Raw genomic sequence first — 20551 nt, 5'->3', positions numbered from 1 at the left:
TGGGCTGGAGATAACGATGATCGAAAGAGCACAAGTGGCTTCGTGTTTTTCATGGGAGACACTGCCTTCACCTGGATGTCAAAGAAGCAACCTATAGTGACATTGTCAACGTGTGAAGCTGAATATGTGGCTGCCACATCCAGTGTTTGCCATGCAGTTTGGCTACGAAGTTTACTGGAAGAGCTTGGATGGCCACAAAAGGAGCCAACAACGATTTGCGTGGATAATAAGTCAGCAATCGCGCTCTCAAAGAATCCGGTGTTTCATAATCGAAGTAAGCATATTGACACTCGCTTCCACTACATCAGAGAATGCATCGCAAAGAAGGAAGTTCAAGTGGAATACGTGAAATCACAAGATCAAGTTGCAGACATCTTCACAAAGCCACTCAAGCATGAAGATTTTATCAAGCTGAGAAGTTTGCTCGGAATGACAAATCAAGTTTAAGGGGGAGTGTTGGAATATAAAAATAAACTTGATTTTTTGAGTGAAGATATTTTAAAAGAAAAATATAGAGAATTCTAGAAAAAGTAAGTGAAGATATTTGTATTAGAAATATCTAGAATCAAGATATTTTAGAAGAAAAATATAGAGAATTCTAGAAAAAGTAAGTGAAGATATTTGTATTAGAAATATCTAGAATCAAGATATTTTAAGTAGAAAAATCTAGATAGAAAAAATCAAGAGAATTCTAGAATTCTCACTTGACTACTATATATATGTGGAGGTTGTATCAATTGTTTAGAACGAAGTGAATTGAAGAAAGATTGTGTTAGCAAACTACAATCCTCCCATTCAAATTCCTAAGCACACACGTCCACAACCAATTTCTCCAAATTTCCTTCTACCAATTAAATAAATCCTCCATTATATATACTTATATTCCAACAGAGAAGACAGTAAGGATTGGAAGCCATTAAACACTACAAAACCATTGCAATCCACCTGTAGCGATGTCCGTTTGAGCCCAGCCCAGCAAATCGAATGAAATTCATATCAATGAAACAAGCTTGCATATCCCCCTAAGTTGGATTGGGCATAGCCCTAAGAAAGGCAGTTAACAGATAAGGTAAAGGTATGGATAAACTTGAAGAAATATCTTCTCCAAATTTCGGAGCAACTAAGATTTAAACGTGCATCGAGGACAACCCTAGCCTCCAAGAGATTAAAAGCATGTCATAAAATATAGTTATATTTGAGGATTTATCAATTTTGGTAAGTAAAACAATTCACTTACATTTTTATATATAGGAAAAGTATATAGATATATGTATAGGTGTAACAAATTTTGTGACAGGTCTCTTGATGTCATTAAAATTGTGTCATTATTGGACAGTTAATGTAATGTCAGTTTTATATATTGATTAGTTTTAATTATCTCATAATTAGAATTTAATAATTTATACTTAGAGTTTAATAATAAAATTTAATTATACTAAGGGTATGTTATCTTTAATTGTAAATTTATTATGAAAAAAAGGATAATCAAATGTTCCCCTTTAAATTACTTATTTCTTTCCCCTATAAAAAAAAGAGGATATTATTATTCCTTATTGGAGTGAATAGGAAGAATGTGAAATTATGAAATTATCTTTTTTAGAAAATTAAAATTTAGATATATTTTTTTCATAATAAATTTATAATAAAAGAGATCCGGAAGGTGCAGCCGTCCGCACCGAGTGCGGCGGCTCATTCCTCTATTAATATCTGGAGGTAATTGCCCCTAAATACATTAGCTTTCTCCATTTTCTGGAATTGCACATCACCTTTAAAATCCGCCTCATAATACATAACCTTTCTTTTTCTTCTGGAATTGCACATGGTCAACCAACCACCAACCGGAAAAATGACGTGGATGCCGGAAACGCCACATATACACGTCGGAAAAAAAAATTAATTGATGTGGCAGCCATGTAGGAAATTATAATTTTTTTTTTGCTATTAAATTCGAATTTTCAGAATATAGAATTAAGACATTAATTTCTCAAATCCCTAATTTTTCCCTAAATCCCCTAGTTTTACAATTTCCCCATTCGCAACAAATTGTCGAACGAACATATCTTTATCGGCTTGCGCTGAACCCGATGGTTAGCCTCCTGACATCGCTGATCGCAACCTTCCATCACTAGATCTCACGAAAACAACAATTTCCCATCAGCCCTGAAGTTCTACCATAATCAACAACACAACAACAATAAATGCATTTAAACCAGCCAAAAAAGGATTATATCAACTAAATTTTCAGCACAGTAGGCCCTGAATAAAGAAAGCAACCCATGCCAAATGCACAATGAATAATTCAATTGGCCTGCTTGTTCGCTTTAACTGAGTTCGTGGAATCTATCCAAATTAGCAGCTGATGTTAAGGGAAAGATCGCAATCTAAGTTAAATCAACAGCGACACGTTCGTCTCCCTGCCTCGTTCGTCCCGTGAGCCAGAGCCTTGGTCGCCGGTTCGTCGCGTGTGCCGGAGCCTTCGCTGTCGGTTCGTGTTGGTGTAATCGCTAGAGCAAGTGTAATCGCCGAAGCTGGAGCCTCTCTTGGTGTTGGTGTAATCGCTGGAGCTAGGGCAATGTGAAGCAGATCGAAATTCAAGTCTGAACGCTAGGGCAATTGTAAAATGGGGGAAATTGCAAAATTAGGGAATTTAGGGGAAAATTGGAGATTTGAGAAATTAATACCTTAATTCTATATTCTGGAAATTCGAATTTAATAGCAAAAAAAATTATAATTTCCTACATGACTGCTACATTAATTAATTTTTTTTCGGCGTGTATATGTGGCGTTTCCGGCATCCATGTTATTTTTCCGGTTGGTGGTTGATTGACCATGTGCAATTTCAGAAGAAAAAAAAAGGTTATGTATTATGAGGCGGATTTTAAAGGTGATGTGCAATTCCAAAAAATGGGGAAATGTAATGTATTTAGGGGCAATTAGCCTTTATAGCTGCAACTGACAAAATTGTACTATGCGGTCCATGAGAATTTTCCTTGTTCCACTGCACCGTATAGCCGACGTAATGTTGAAAGTACAGCTTTACAGACCATGGTTGTCAACTAAATAAATAAATTACCTATCTATATATACTTGTTGAAATACGAGATTATTAGTAATTAATTAGTATTAGCCGAGTTTTTGGGTGGCCAAAATACAAATGTTTGCTCAACTCTGGTTCATCCACTTCATCTTCTTCTCTCATCTCCTTCTCCCACTCGCAGCATTCTCCAATTCAGTAGCCAAATCCGGATGCCCGGATTCGTGCGGGGATATACCGATTCCGTTCCCATTCGGAATCGGGTCGGATTGCTCCCTCGACCCGTCTTTCAACATCTTGTGCAATACTTCTGCGGATTCTACGAAACCCTACATTAAAACTCCTTCTTCTAACGTGAATCTCGAACTCGTCGAAATTAAGGAATTTGAGATCCGGGTCCGGTCGCCGAACGTGCTGAACATCGCTTGCTACGATAGCGTAGGCAAGCTGGTTTCGAGCTCGGAAGATTACTGGTTTGGAATTCATTTGGAGGGGAGTTGGTATACGTTTTCGGAAGAGAACTGGCTCACCGCCATCGGCTGCGATGATATGGTGCTGGGGATGGGTGGCAACAGGACATTCGGCGGCGGCTGCGCTTCCTACTGTGTGAACCGTCGTGATTACGGCGGTCTCGGCTTTTGCCCTAATGATGCTAATGGTTACTCGCCCGGCAATGGCTGTTGTCGGACCCCTATTCCCAGAGGTACTCATTCTCAATTTCATTTCACTGCCCTTGTTCTACGAAATATAATTTTCTAAAATTTATTGCTTTAGTTATTTTTTATTGAGTTAATTGCATAAAATCTTTGATCAAAGTGAAAACAAAATGAAGTACGTCAATGTTTTTGACAGTCTGTGTTGAAAATTATATGTCGAAACAAAACAACCAAAATTAACTTAGTCGTGCCGTGCGTAAAAATCGTAAATTGAGGGATGTTGAAATAAAACAATTGAAATATCAAATATGCACATTGAAATTTGGGGATACGATGTCGGAACATAACTTGTGGTCTTAAATGAAATAGATATTTAATCGCTATGTCGAATTTGTAACTATTTCCAAATATCATGATTTTTTCCGCCAACAATTCCTTATTCCAAAATGGGTAGTGCTAAATGGCCTTAATTATGGCTGCCATAACAGGTTAGAATAGTAAATTTGTATTTGTTATAATTATATATTTAATGATTTTTAATTATGGATTTATCATCTTACAATATTACCCCTATATATATATTCTCTACCATTAATAACTAACGATTATTTCCTTATATATGTTATATATATATTGATTTATTTGTTGATTGCTAACTTGATTTTATTTTAAAGGGGTATTAACTGTTAAGCCACGAATATATATATATAAATTAAGCCACGATTTTTTATTTTTTTAATAAAATGAAGCCACGATTTTAAAGTTCATATTTTTAGGTTTTAACTTGAAAGCTTGACTTTTGTTAGCCAACAATGTCAATTTCATTGCCGAATTATTTTAATTATTTCTTCAAATATCACAATTTTAGCTCATTAATTATTGGGTTAATAGCGTTTTATGTCCCGAATTTTCACCATTTTCTATAAAATGTCCCAAACTTTCAACTTTTTTCATAAAATGTCCCGCTATACAAAATTCGATGATGGAAAGATAACAAAAAATCCTGAACTTTCAATATTTTCCACCAACAGTGGTTCCTAATATATTTTTTCAACAATGGAGATTTTCAAAATATTTCATCCTCCGAGATAATTTAACTTTCTGTCATTAAATTTTGTATAGCAGGACATTTTATAGAAAAAGTTGAAAGTTTGGGACTTTTTAGGAGAAAATGAAAGTTCAAGACATAAAATGGAAAATTGTGAAAGTTCGGGACATAAAACACTATTAACCCTTAATTATTTAATGTGAAATATGCATGGTTCAACTTAAGCAAAACTTATCATTGATAAAAAAAAAAAAAAATTAATTTTAACTAAATATATTTGAATTAAATATCTTACATTATATCTTTAAAATGCGTTATTCTATAAATATAAAGATTCTTCATATTGTTTGTAGGTACGAAGTAAATCAGTACCTAAAGTTAGAGGATCGAGTCGAGTCGATATGAAACAAATTAAATTAAACTTTTATTAGTATTTAAGTACAAAATTCTAAATTGTGATATAAATTTTCCTGCTATCCTGTATGTATGTTCAAAGTAATAATGATTATATATATATATATAAGACAAGGACTATATAATGCCATTCGTTTCAACTTAACATATTTACTCAATTTTTTATATGGTTGATAAATATTAAGTTCTAGAAAATAATATAAATACTCATTTTGGCTTGCATTTCATTTTATTAAAGCTCACTCAAAATATCTATACTATATTAAAAATGGAGTTTTCAATTTTAAATTGATTTCAAATCAATTTGAAATTGTTTTCAATGGCAATTTTGAAAATACTTTTAATATGAAGGTTATAAATATATTATTCACGTCCCATTCATTTCACACGTTCACTAATTAAACCAAATCTGTTATCTATTAATTAATTAGACAAAAAACCATTAAAATGAATTTATACAATCCCACGTTCACTAATTAAACCAAATCTATTATCTATTAATTAATTAGACAAAAAAACCATTCAAATGAATTTATACAATCCACGGTCAACTGAACAAATAAACTACTAATATGTTGTTATAAAATAAAATCAAATAAAAATTAGTTATAATAAAATTAAAGGTTTATGTTTAAACTATATTTTTCTTTTTATTTTTCATCTCTTTAACTTCTTATTTGTTGTTTTATTTCTTACCAAAATTGTGAAATTCGATTAATTATAAAATATTTAATATGCATATCAAATTAAAGATCACGATAAGAGTTTTATATAAATATTTGATTTAAAATGTAAAAATTAAATTTGTTTAAATATTAAAATTTTATAATTTTCTCTCGCATTTCTCATCTTTTTGAAAAAAAAATATATTTTTAATTTTTTATTAGTATTTTTTTTAACTTTTTTTGCTTTCATAATATCAAATTTTATAATTGTAAATTCTTATTATTTTTAAATTTTTTAATATTCAATTCAAATATATTTAGTTAAAATTAAATTTTATTATATTTATGAGTATGATAATTAAATTAGTATTAATTTTTATATAAATTTAAAAAATAAAAAATATTTTCCCGTGCATTGCACGGGATGCAAATTCTAGTTCAATTACATAAAGAAGATATTTCAAATTTAATGAAACTATAAATAAGTTTTTAGTGGTAGAAGTAGAACCTACATAAGGATGGAAATAGGCTATCAATCTTAAAAAAAAGGTTGAAAATAGGCTAGTTAATTTGCCATAATTAAATACGAGGTACTTGAAAAATATGTAATAAGAGTGTTAAGAAGATGTAGTTTTACTCGAGAAAAGATTAGAGCATGATAAGAGTGTAACAGAGAATTATATATAAGTTGACATGTAAAATGCTTTGTTTTTTCTATTTAGGATTGCATGTAACGAGGAGGTAAGATGACAACGAGTTAAACTAATATTTGATAGGTTTTAGATCAATTCCTTTTAGAAGTTTTATTTTTTCAAGTTTTTTGTATATTTAATTTATTTTATTAAATATCATTCGAATATATTATTTTTTATTTCTCTTTTCTTATATCTTATGAACGTAATAAATATAAGTTTTTTTTTAAATTTAAAATCACATTATTTTATTAAATATTCCTATATCTATTCAAAGTAAATTTCAACAATTCAATTCCAATATGCCAAGCTATCTACGAACATGGAAGTATCTAACTAAAGTTTGAGGATCAAGTCGAATTTGTAATTTGATCTTATTTATGTAAAATATTTAATCATAGCAAAACTATTTTCTCGCCTAAACTGCAATTGTAATTAACTATAATTTCAGTTTCAATTTCAAAGAAATATGTAGAGAAATATGGATAAACATAAAAGCAATTTTTTGGAAGATCAATAAAAAATAATTAAAAAATTAACTTACTTTATGTCATGATCATCAACATCATCTATATTTCATTAATTTCATTTTAAGATTTTTTTTATATTCTGTAACATATTTATACTTATATGATACTCCGTATATATCATCAAAATTTATTTATTTTTATTTCATTTTCTTCAAGAATAATAATAAAGAAATAAATTTATAGAATTATTTGGATAATTTAATATTAAAATTAAAACATTTTTGAAAGTAAATAAATAAGTATATAAATGTATTGCACAGTTCATAAATCAAAACTAAGAAATAATTCAATATGGGAAAGAAAAAAGAATAAAAAGGAGAGATAGAAAAGTTGAAAAGGCCACGATTTGTGGTGTCAAGTAAATGACAAAAATCAACTTTTGTTTTTTTTACTATGTTAAAAACATTAAATGAAACTAACTTATTCATTTTAAATTATATTTATATAATTTATATTTTAAATTAAATGTATTTTCATGTGTCATTTAAGATGTATATTATATATAGTTTTTCTCAAAATACAATGTTGCGAAAATAAGAAAAAATATATTTAAGATAAAGAATGATAGAGAAAATAAAAAAAATTTAAAAGTAAACCGCCATCTCTAAATTAATTAATGTTGTAAATTGTAATGAAGAATTTTAAGATCAACATGCTTAAAAGAAGATTATATAATTGGTTAGATATTTAAATCTAATTATAGAATGAAGAATAATTGATAATTAAGAAAACATATCCAAAAATAGTTTTGGGACATTTTAGTCCCAAATGTTTTCCATATAATGTTAAGGGTATTACGGCAGCCATAATTATGGCTCGATATAATTTCCCTTCCAAAATTTCGTAATCGAGAACCGTGTCCACATAGGAAAATTATGCGTCAGCCTTGATTGACCGAAGAAATTAATCTTATATTGTATCTTTAATTAGGATGTTAAAAAAAAATTGGAATATTGTGTTAAGATAGTGCATAATTTACAATTTTAATCTAACATGGTGATTTTTCAATATATAGTTTACATATTTCTTGAAAGAATTATATTTATGTTATAGAGATTCTATTGCAGTCAAGTTACACAGATTAGACAGTAATTTAGCATGTGAACCTTTTTTTTTCTTTCTTTTATTTGGTAATGAGACCAGAAAATATGTTCACTCTGAAGGGCTGAGCTACCTTGGAGCAAAGTTCATCGACTTACGTCAAGAATGGCGGCGTGATACGAAGCTTTTCCCATGCAGCTACGCGTTTGTGGAGGAGAAGGTCATCAGCGATAACTCCAACTTTTCATATCAATTATCCTACCTTAATAGTAGCAGAGAGTATCTAAACTTTGAATGGGGCCCCACAAATACGCCGCCACCGGTGATTCGGCTGGATTGGAGGATTGGGGCGGAGAATTGCAGCCAAGCACAACGGAACTCTACTTATGCGTGTCAAAACAATACTGAATGTGTGGATGCTACCATTCAAGGATACCACTGCCTTTGCCGCCAAGGATTTCAAGGAAATCCTTACCTATATCCAGGATGCAAAGGTTGGTACATTTTGTATTTTTGTTTTTTTTGCTTTTTGTTGTAATAAATATAGATTAAATGCATCAGAACTGTTCTTTTTATTCATATATACGTACGTTCGCGTATTATTTGCCAAAATAAATATATTTTTTACACAATAATAATATTTAAAAATTATATTTAATACATGTCTTCATCATCATTTTTCTTATTATAAAGTTGAGCCACACTTCCGTGCATTCCACCTTAATCTAATCCTAATTATTTTTTAATAAATCTTAATTAAAGATTAGTAAATTCTAGCTAATTGTGATTAATATATGTACACTTATTAAATATTAATTATTTGCTAATTGAAATCAAAGTATATTTAATTAATTACTATTTTAATATAATATATTTCTTAATTGTTGTTCTCCATGCACATAGTGTGCAGGGATCCTCAGTCCCAACTTTGTGTCTCATCATCCATGTTCCACTATTAATTTCATTATTTAAAAAATATTATATATAATAAAAAGTACTTATGTAATAAATCCTAATTAACATTTACTACAGAAATGAAAATTTAAAATTTTATTTGCCATAAATTTGAAATAATAAAATCAATAAATATCTTTTAAACTTATTAAATAAAGAATAAAATTGAAAAAAATCACAATATATTGAAATTGAAGCAAAAAATTAAAGAAATAATTTTAAAAATATATAGTGAGACACCAATTAAGTTGGGATACAGGATCCCAAGTGCACAAAGGCAACAGTTGTGCACAAGTTTTTGTGTTAAAGTTTTGTTGTGGTATTTCTTTTAGAATTCCACGCACCCTTACTCAGATAATTTAAGTGACTAAACCCTCTACCTATAATTAAGGTAGAGCGTCTTATCAACTAAATTGCGCTTTGTCATGGAATGACAAAATATGGTGCAAGTATTGTATGGCATAGATTTTCTTTCCAAAATATCTTCACAAAATGAAAATTGTAGTATGTTTTTCTTCTTTTATTTTGTTTGAAGTATTCTTTCTAGCTTTAGATACCATAAATTCTAAATTCAATAATGGAGAGTATCTCTACTTGTTTCTAAAGTATATATTTTGAACTAATAAAGGAGAATTTCGTCTATTATTTATGGTGCAGATATTGATGAATGTGCTAATAACTCTATGAAATGTCAAGCAAATTCTGTTTGCATCAATACACCCGGCTCTTTTGACTGCTCCTGTAAAGAAGGGTATTATGGCGACGGAAGGTTAGACAGTGTTGGTTGCATAAAGCTACAAACATCCAAAAATATCGGACTCCGAGTAGGTAAGAACTTTCCAGCCCTAAGCTGGAGAATTTGGATAAGTCTTGTCTCTTATTTTATTTAATTAGTACAACTTGAACTGGAATATGGCGTCATGATTATACATATACGCGTGACATGCACAAATATATATGAAAAGTCATCTTATGTGCAATTCAATAAAATTTAGGTCTAGTTAATTTTATTTATTTTGAGAGGGTTAATTGCATCTATTAACATGACTTCTAATCATTTTTCGATTTTAAATTCTTGCACAAAAAAAAAAATACATGACCTTTTAATTGACACAATGGGCTACTCGACCCAATTTTCTGACTACATCAGATTGATGTGACATACATGATTTGTACGTTAATTAGGGAAATTTTTAGAACATAAGGTATACTCGCTCCATGTTGGTTGATATTAATCTATGTGACGTCAATTTAGCTAGAATGAAATTGGATGGATGTTGTATGTACACAAATTAGAAAGATCCCATTTTTCTGTTTAACAATTTAAAAGTGATGTTGTAAATAGAGAGCCCCTTTCTAAGATGCTAATTGTTATAAGCACATGCAGGTCTAAGCTCTGGAATTGGATTTCTACTGCTTATGTTTATCTGGTCTTGGTTGTACAAGGTATTCCTAAAGAGAAAAGAGAAAATGCGCAAAGAAAAGTTGTTTAAGCAAAACGGTGGCCTTCTTTTGGAACAAAAAACAAACGAAGGCACAATTCGAAAAACCAAGCATTTTCGTGCAACGGAGTTGGAGAAAGCCACTGATCACTTCAACGAAAGTCGGATTCTTGGACAAGGAGGGCAAGGTACAGTGTACAAAGGAATGTTGTCCGATGGTAAAATTGTTGCAATAAAAAGATCAAAGCCGGTAACTGAGGATGAGTTGGAGCAGTTCATAAATGAGATTGTGATACTATCACAAGTTGATCATCGAAATGTGGTTAAATTGTTGGGATGTTGCTTGGAAGATGAGGTTCCTCTACTAGTCTACGAATTCGCACCTAATGGCACTCTCAATAATCTCATTCATGATCATGAGAATCTATTTCCGATTTCATGGAGCATGCGTTTGAAAATTGCAGCAGATATAGCCGGGGCATTGGCCTACCTACACAATTCATCTTCCATTCCTATCTATCATAGAGATATTAAGTCTAGCAATATCCTCCTAGGCGAAAAATATGTTGTCAAGGTGTCCGATTTTGGAACTTCTAAGTCGGTTGAAGAAGACAAAACTCACCTAACCACATTGGTTAAAGGGACAATTGGGTATATAGATCCAGAGTATTTCCAAACTGGCCAGTTTACTGACAAGAGCGACGTTTATAGTTTTGGAGTAGTTCTTGTCGAACTTTTGACAGGACAAAGGCCGGCATTCCAAGGCGAGAAAAGCCTAGCAATGCGGTTTCTTGCATCAATGGAAGAAAGAAATCTGGGCGCCATCTTGGATCCTTTAGTCCTGGAGCAAGGCCTTAAGGAAGAGATCATCGCGGTTGCAAGGCTTGCTCAAAGATGCTTGAATTTGGAGGGGAGAATGAGGCCAACCATGAAAGATGTGGCTATAACATTAGACAGTTATAGCAATATTGCACAGATGTCTTCATCTGGTGGTGAAGATGAATCTGAAGAAGCAAGTGGATGTGAAATAAAGGCTATAATCACTTCAGACGCTGAATACGTATGGACATTTAGTGGAAGAAGTGAAATATCATCTTCATCGGATAGTCATCCATTAATGATTGTAACAGTGTGACTTTTTTTTTCATGTCTATTTATGACTCTTCGCAGCAGTAGGTGTAACGTATTAATGTTGCTTCATTTATCCTCTTATGTTGTTTTGTAACCTTAGTTGTTTCTTTGAAAGATCTGGAGATGTATCCGAAGCATCACTGACTTGCTGTTGAAGAAAAATGCAGCGGCAAAATCCTTCTATGCACTCTTCAATTTTGCAGTCTTTGTTGGTCATGCATTTCCTTTGGTGCGCCGAGCGACAATCAAGTCCCAAATTAACATGTCAATATTAGAGAGAGAGAGAGAGAAAAGTACCTGTTGCGACAAGCAAGAAGATGGCGACTAAAATAATCAACTTCTGGGAAGCCATTCTCTTCTACGAATTATCAACCAAGTAGAATAATGCACCTAAATTGATTGGTTAACTATGTATAAATGTATAGAATAATGTTTCATTTATATACACACACATACAAATTGAAAAGGTAGATTCTAATCATTGCGTGGTTAATTTTAGCAATAAAATCACAGTATCAGAATTCCTGCTCGTACGCATTATAAAATCTCACTCTGCATTTTTTGGCGTGGGGATAATTCCTGAATAAAAACGAATTTTCCTCAATATTTAACATCTCTATCTCAATGCAGCTGATACCTTATAGATTGCTATGGACCGTATAGTACTCTTATGTTGTAAATGATTTTACTTATTATTCTCCAAAACTAAATCACAGTTTGATCTTTAATTAGTTTACTTTCAGATTTAGTTGCTTAAAATTTCCATGTCACTACATAAATTCTTCCGACTTGGACTTATTATTGGTTTTTAGTAAGGATGTCGTCTTAATTACATCAAAAATAGGTTAGCCCGAATGACGAATGAAAGAGTTATACTTATGTTCTAAAAATTTTAGTCCAAATGTCCCATAACCAAATAGCTCAATTACCCTTTGGATTAACCCAAAATTAAATAGCTTTAAGCCCGATAAGACTGACCCAAAATTAAATTAAAAGATATGTTCTCTTTTATTATGAAAAATAAAATATATCTAAATTTTAATTTTTTAAAAAAGATAATTTCATAATTTCGCATTCTTCCTATTGAATCCAATGAGGAATAATAATATCCTCTTTTTTACTAGGGGAAAGAAATAAGTAATTTAAAGAGGAAAAAAACTTATTTGGAGTGTTTTGGAAACAAAAAAGGAATCTAAAATGAGAACTTGAAAAATAAAATTCAAGTAACTAAATTTCCATCCAATCTCGTCCTTTTCATTTTTCTCTTTGGTTTGTTGGAGCCGGGCTAGTAGGAGTAGGATTAAAAAGCCAAAAATTGAAGAAAAAGAGTACATGACTGAACATGATGCGGAATTTATTTACATTTTACAAGATTGAATTTTGATTTATTTGTGCAAACTATCTTTAGTAGAAATAGGAATATAATGCTAGAAACTAAAGAATATGGGATCATAGTCTAACAAAAAATATTATATGAAGTAAGAAAGAAATTCATTTTAACAAATCGCCTGTATCTGATAATTCCATCTACTCTAACATTATTTAATCTTTTAATTTTTTTATTATCATTTTCAATTTTTTGGGTTTCTATTTATAGCCTTTTGAGTTTTATATTTTAATTTATGTAGATCGTTTTTTCACTTTCTTGTTTTTATTTTAAAATTTTTCTAGGTTCATTTTTTAGTTTTTCTTGATTTTGTTTCTCAATCTTTTTAGGGTTTATGTTTGGTGAAGAACCTATACATTTGTACATATTTTCACATGAAAAAAATTTATATCTTTACTTGAGAATGGAACTATAGGTGATGTCTATGTGCTCGAATTTTATACATGGACACATGGCGACAATCTATAATGGTGTAGAAGATGTTATGTTAGTGGATTCAAACTAAGGGCGGGCGCAACAATTTTTTTTTGGTGTAGGCCATATTCTATTTATAGAATTATAGTGTAAATAGCGTTTGCATAATGGATTCAGCTAGAAGAAGATGATAAAAAAAAATGTAAGGAACCAAAGTGGTTATTGGGTCAAAGATTCGAACAAAATGAATGAATTAGAGCACATGGATCACTTTAATTTCTACATTTTCGGGTAAAAGATTTGAACCAAAATGAATCTAGCTAGCAGAACGCATGGACCAGTACTTCAAATTCTATATACACATTAGACAGCTCATTTATTGTATTGTTTTCTTGGAAGATGTAAGATTCCATCACTCCTCACAGTATCAGAAAATTAAACATGTTTACCTCATGTCGTCTTCTATTGGAATAACATTATTGGTTGTTTGAAATTCATATTTTCTGTATTAAAAGAAGCAATATGGTTTATGGGTAAAAGATTCGAACCTAAAATAATGAATCGATCAGCACGCTGGATTATTTATTATAAGACGTTAGATTCCATCTATCCTCGTCTTCCCAAGTTGGTAATTTATTCCAACTATTGGTGCCCTTCTTGCTGTTGGACTCAGTCCACAAACACGCACCATCCTAAAAAAAAGGATTCTCTTTATAACATGTTTAAAATTTTAGAGTACATTTTGTGGGATCAACTTTCATGTTGTACCATGTTATTATGTTTTCTTTTTTATACTCTAATAACAAGTTTATTAGTTTATACACATTAGTACTGGTATATTAATTACTTTCGCAGAAACTTACCAATGATGGCGATACATAATCATAAATATTTAAATGAGCAGGAGATGATCAAATATAATATATTTGAAACACTAAAATATACTGCACAATGATAATTCATTACTTTGATCCTTGTTATAAATATATGTTTCGAAATTGGGATGTATGTATAAATTAGCATACTACTCTTGAGTTGGCATTAATTAAAATTCATGAAATGAGTTGTCTTCTGCACTTCATCTTCTTCCTTCTTCTTCCACTAGCATCAACCGGTTGCCCTAACCGGTGTGGAAACGTACTGATTCCATATCCATTTGGAGTCGGGTCGGGTTGCTTTCTGGAGGCATCCTTTAACGTCACTTGCAACACTTCTACCACACCTCCCAAACCGTACCTCAACATTATTAATCTGAAGATAGAAGTGGTTGAAATAAGAGTTGATAACCCGGCCTATATCCGGATCAAGTACCCCTACCTGCTGTACGGAGTTTGCTATCATACATCTTCAGGAAACATGACGTGGACCGATGGCTGGGGGATTTCATTGTGGGATACCCAATATACGTTGTCGGAATACAACTGGCTTATCGCTATCGGCTGCGATGATGCTCTGACGGCGTCCATATATAAAGGCCAAGGCAACCAAACTTTCCGCTGACGGCTGCATAGGCATATGTTTCGATGACCACGGTTCATCTGGCTCCTTCCCCAAAAACGGCGACAGGAACTCTGGTGGAGATGGCTGTTGCCGCTCACCCATTCCCAAAGGTAATCATAAATTTTTGTTACTAATTTTAGTAATTGGATTCTTTTTTAGGACTACACGCACTAAACCTACTGGTTTGAAACCAATTGAAATGTGTTTATTCGTCAATTTTAATAACTGGAAATAACCACTAACTTTAGTGTTGATCTCACAGGTGTGCCTCGACCCTTAGCGCGGCTTCAACCGACTTAAGTAAAAGCTGGAAAAGTGAAAGGGCTTTTCTAAGGGAGAAAGGAAGCCCAAGCGGCTCCGGTTATTCCTTTAACTACTCCATCCTTAAGCAAAACTCGACTGATTTCATAAATAATGATGAGATGGTGGTGCGTTTGGACTGGAGGGCCGGCAACCACAACTGCTCCCACACACCAAGGAATTCTACTTTTGCATGTAAAGCTAACACTGATTGTGTGGATTTTGGATCTGAGGTTGAGGGATACCTCTGCAAATGCTCCAAAGGATATATCGGCAATCCATACGTTGCCTGTCAAGGTTGGAAGCTTCTCACATTTATTGTTTATAATTAGTAAATTTTTTGTTAACTGCAAAATAAATCTCCAACTTATACTCATCTTATAATATTTAGATCACTTTCGAACGTTTGTAAATAAATACCAATCCTTTTTAATATTTGCAATTTAGCTTCACACTTATTTTGATGATCGAAAAAATGAATGAACGCCAATGTGGACTAAAATGGTCTAAGCTAGACAATGTCTTTCTCTGTGTAATTAATTATATTGTTCTATAGATGAAGAAAATTTCTACTCGAAGCTCACTTTGGAGTTTTAATTGCATATGGAATGACGTTGCCCCAAGCTGGTCATCATACATCACCTTTGTTATCACTTTTAGACCATGTTGGCATCCATGTCATCCTTTTGATTGTCTGAAAAATTAGGAAGCTCAGTAATTATAAAGATTTGGTATAGATTTGCAAAAGTTAATTTAAAGGAAGATGAAGAGGAAAATTACAAAAAGAGAGCCTATTGTGAAACGGGATGAACACGTAATTGATGAGCGTCGTTATTGTATTGTTTGTGGAGCAGATATTAATGAATGTGATGAAAGTCCATGTGCTCCACATTCTCATTGCAAGAATCTTCCCGGCTCTTTTAAGTGTACGTGTTCAAGAGGGTATCATGGTGATGGAATGAAAAACGGCACGGGCTGCACAGTCTCGCCATCATCCAACGTCATCAAAATTGTTTTAATAGGTAAATTTTATGCACTAAGATTTTACGTGTAGATATATTGTCATCTTGCACATATGATACACAAGAATAAAATTAAATTTTGAAAATTTTAAGCATCGATCATTAGTTCATATATTATGATGTGATGAGTATAACTTTTGCACACAGGTCTGGGATCTGCATTGGGACTTCTAGTACTTGTATTACTATGTTTTCGAATGCATAAGGTGTTTGAGAAGAAAAAAATTAAAAAGCGCAAAGAAGATCTCTTCAAACAACTTTTTCTTTTGCAACATCAAACAAGTGAAGGAACATTTGGGAATACCAAACTTTTCACTGCAAAAGAGTTGGAGAAAGCCACTGATCACTTCAATGAAAGCCGCATTTGTGGACGGGGAGGCCAAGGCGTAGTGTACAAAGGTATGTTATCCGATGGCACAATTGTGGCAATAAAGAAACTAAAAGAGGTTGATGAAAATCAAGTGGAGCAATTCATAAACGAGGTTGTGATATTATCACAAATCAATCATAAGAATGTGGTGAGATTATTAGGATGTTGTTTGGCCACTGAGAGTTCTCAACTTGTGTATGAGTTTTTACCAAATGGAACCCTATTTGATTTCATTCATGATCCAAAAATTGAATATCCACTTACATGGAACATGCGTCTAAAAATAGCTGCTGACGTAGCAGGGGCATTGGCTTACTTACACTTTGCGTCTTCTATACCCATTTATCATAGAGACATCAAGTCCACTAATATCCTTTTAGATGAAAAGTATGTTGTCAAAGTATCAGATTTTGGAATTTCCAAACTTATTCAAGTAGATCAGACCCATTTCACCACATTGGTTAAAGGGACATTTGGATATTTGGATCCAGAATATTACCAAACTAGTTAGTATACAGAAAAGAGCGACGTCTACAGCTTTGGAGTAGTTCTTCTTGAACTTCTAACTGGAGAACGACCAATTTCTTTGGAAAGAGCAGAAATGGGAAGAAATTTAGCTGCACATTTTCTAGCATACATGGAAGCAGACAACCTTGATGCCATTTTAGATACTCATGTTTCCGAGGAAGCTGCAAAGGAAGAGGTGATTGCAGTTGCGAGGCTTGCAAGAAGATGCTTGAATGTTAAAGGGAAATTTAGGCCAACCATGAAGGAAGTGGCCACAAAATTAGAATGTTTGAAGATATCTCAAAAACCTTCGATTGTTGATGATGTACTTGAAGAAGCAGAAGCCAAGTACATGATGTTTTCCGACACTGAGTACACATGGACGATTAGTGATCATACGATTCATACCTCATCATCAGATCCACAATTCTTAATGTCTGAAGGAGTTTGATGTTATTAATGTCTATTTTATGTTTTTTTATAATTTAAAATGATTTTCATTTTCTATCTTGTGTGACGATGAGAACCATGTATAGAAAAAATTAATATTTCCATTGGTACTAACTAGTTTGTATATTGGGATAAAATGCAGTTCTTCTTTCCTTTTATTATTTTATTAGCACAAAATCTCACGTACAATCGAGTGTACCATACACTCGTGTTGTACCCTGCCCAAATCCCCTGACCCGAACCCGCTTAAATTATAAAAAAAAAATCTAACATCAGCTTTTTTTTTCTCTCCCTTCTCTTTTGTTCATTTCCTGCCTTTTCTCTCAATGCTTCTTCGCCGTGGCTCCTTCTCCGGCGAAGGGCCGCCGACTGACTGTCCTCCATCTCCCTCGCTAACCCCTCTCTCTCCTCTCCTCTCAGATCGACGGCGAGGCGCCGCCATCTCTTCTCTCTCTGTTCTCAGGGGCTCCGCGCCACCAACACACAAGAACAGCAGCGGCGGCGCTCCCTTCCCGGAGGAGAGAAGTCGCCAACCGACGCCAGACCTATTTTAAAGTCAGCCACCGTCCCATTTCTCTCTCTATGTTTGTGTATCTTGTCGGCGAGGATCTTGGGGAGTAGGAACTGGGCTGACTGTAGTCCCTCAATATGGGATTCAATGATGTCAATTTCTACTAAATTTTGAAGTGTCTCCTCTACTGAGATATTCGGGGATTTCTTCGGCAATTGGTGGGTATAGTCAGTAGCCATTCTTGGTGTCTGTTCTCCCAGGAAGATGAGAGGAAATCTTGGATCATCTGCACATTTCTCTTTTTTAATTCGGAAAATTTAATGATTATGATTATCTTCAAACTTACTAACAATAATACTCCCTCCGTCCACGAATTAAAGCCCCGTTTGAGGGTGGGCACGGAGACTAAGAAAGCTAAAAAAGGTGTTGTAGATGAAATATAAGGGTAGTTGACTAAAGTGATAAAGTAGTTGACTAAAGTGTTAAAGGTGTTGTGTGGTGGGTCCACTAGTGATAAAGTGTAATAAATATAAAATATAAAAATGATAAAGTTGTTGTAAGGTGGGTCCATTAGTGGCAAAGGGTAGTAAATATAGGAAAAGAAGAAGAGTAAAAAGATACATAAAGCACAATAGGGCTTTAATTGGTAGACAAAAATTTAAGTGCAAGTAGGGCTTTAATTCGTGGACGGAGGGAGTAATAAAAAAAAAAAGTGGATGTAGGGCTGGAAAAATATACCGAAAACTCGGTATACCGGCCATGCCGTACCGTAAAATACCGGAAAATACCGAATTTAAGGTATACCGATTTTTCTGGTAAAGTTGATACCGTACCGAAGATTTACGGTAAGGTAAAGGTATGGATTTTCCAGATACCGGGGTATATCGGTGTATATCGATACCGCGGTATATACCGAAAAAATCAATAAATACCGTATTAAATGTATATGCCGGAACACAGTATGATATCGTATTACTGGTATACCGAATATTATTGTATATACCGGTGATGCGGTATCATACCTTATTCTAGTATACCTTAATATTTGGTATATACCGGTAATAAGGTACAATACCTTACCGCAGTTGTCCGTATATATTGGTATACCGAAAATCGCGGTATATATCGTATCAAAATCTATAGTTTTAAAATATATAATATATATTTTTATGTTTATATTTTGAAAAATATTTATAAATTTTATAAAATGATGTATATAATCTATATTATGTAAATATATACAATTGTACATGAATTTATAAATATCACCAAATGATACAAAAACAAATAAAATATAGTAGTATATAGTATAAGTCATACAATAATATAAAATTGTTTATTTTGATATTATAGTATAGTTGTAATATATAACTAAAATTATTGTTTTACAATAGATTATACATCTAACTTATATTAGTTACATATATAATAGCATAGTTATAATATTAGTATTATATTATAAATAATATTACGTCTAACATATAAATTATATGTAACTTATAACATCTATATAATTTATTATATATTACATGAATGCATACAAGTATGCGAATATAAATATCATCAAATGATATAAAAATGAATAAAATATAATATAGTATGTAAGTTATATAATTTAATATAACTGAATTATTTATATTGATATCATAACACAGTTATAATATAATATTCTATATTATATAACTAAGATTATTGTTTTACAATAAATTATACATCTAACGTGTAACATCTATGTATATAATAGCATACTTATAATTAATATTGATATTATATTATAACTTAGATTACATCTAACTTACTAAGTCTCATATAACTTTACATTGATATCATTAATAATAAATGTATTACTTTTTGTTTATTTGTGATATATTTTAATTATTATGTCATTATTATATTTGTTAAATATTATTCATTATCTAAACATGTTTTAAATAAATAAGTTATCAATTTTTTACTGTATTGAATTTTTTCGATTTCGGTAATACCGATTATTTTGGTATACCGTTAAAGTGCGGTATACCGTGAAAGTACGGTATATCGAAATTCAGTAAGGTATACCGAAATAAAGGTACGGTAAAGGTTTTGTATATTCTCCATACCGTACTTAAGGTATACCGAACTAAGGTATACCGTAGGTAAATGTATGAATTTTCTCCATACCGGAGGTAAAGGTAAGGCATAAGGTATGGACGATTTAATAAGGTATACCGTACCGTCCCACCCCTAGATGTAATCATGTAAAAATGAAAAAAAAAAATGATGATGAATTGGAGCACGGCTTTCTACAAACCGTGATGAGCATGTCTGCCACATTCTATATTGATGAGTTATACGATTGAGAAAAGAATTTGAGAAAATTAAGGAAATATTGCAATGAAATATTTTTTAGATATATTAAAATAGTGACATTTACTAAGAAAAATAGTGTCATTTTTAAATATAATAAAAGTGTCGTTTATTAAGAAAAATAGCTATGATAGTGT

At 32.1% G+C, this 20551-nt stretch overlaps 2 protein-coding genes and 1 pseudogene across 2 annotated transcripts; all 3 read left to right on the top strand.

Annotated features, from left to right (window-relative positions):
• The first annotated feature begins 3092 nt into the window (after nucleotides 1-3092).
• LOC131013203 (wall-associated receptor kinase-like 8) lies at nucleotides 3093-11809 on the top strand. The gene is made up of 4 exons (XM_057941268.1): nucleotides 3093-3737; nucleotides 8203-8574; nucleotides 9692-9862; nucleotides 10422-11809. Exons 1-4 carry the CDS (start codon nucleotides 3155-3157, stop codon nucleotides 11609-11611), a joined length of 2316 nt encoding a protein of 771 aa, XP_057797251.1. The 5' UTR covers nucleotides 3093-3154; the 3' UTR covers nucleotides 11612-11809.
• A 2658-nt stretch (nucleotides 11810-14467) lies between these two features.
• Nucleotides 14468-14908, top strand: LOC131009906 (wall-associated receptor kinase-like 10). Its single transcript, XM_057937307.1, has one exon. The coding sequence runs from the start codon at nucleotides 14468-14470 to the stop codon at nucleotides 14906-14908; it is 441 nt and encodes a 146-aa protein (XP_057793290.1).
• Nucleotides 14909-15141: 233 nt separating this feature from the next.
• On the top strand, nucleotides 15142-17782 carry LOC131013202 (putative wall-associated receptor kinase-like 11; annotated as a pseudogene).
• Nucleotides 17783-20551: the final 2769 nt, after the last annotated feature.

Source organism: Salvia miltiorrhiza, chromosome 2, assembly GCF_028751815.1.
Source record: "Salvia miltiorrhiza cultivar Shanhuang (shh) chromosome 2, IMPLAD_Smil_shh, whole genome shotgun sequence".
Taxonomy (NCBI): domain Eukaryota; kingdom Viridiplantae; phylum Streptophyta; class Magnoliopsida; order Lamiales; family Lamiaceae; genus Salvia; species Salvia miltiorrhiza.
The sequence above is the reverse complement of the archived record's forward strand: the minus strand, read 5'-3'. Positions and strand labels throughout refer to the sequence as shown.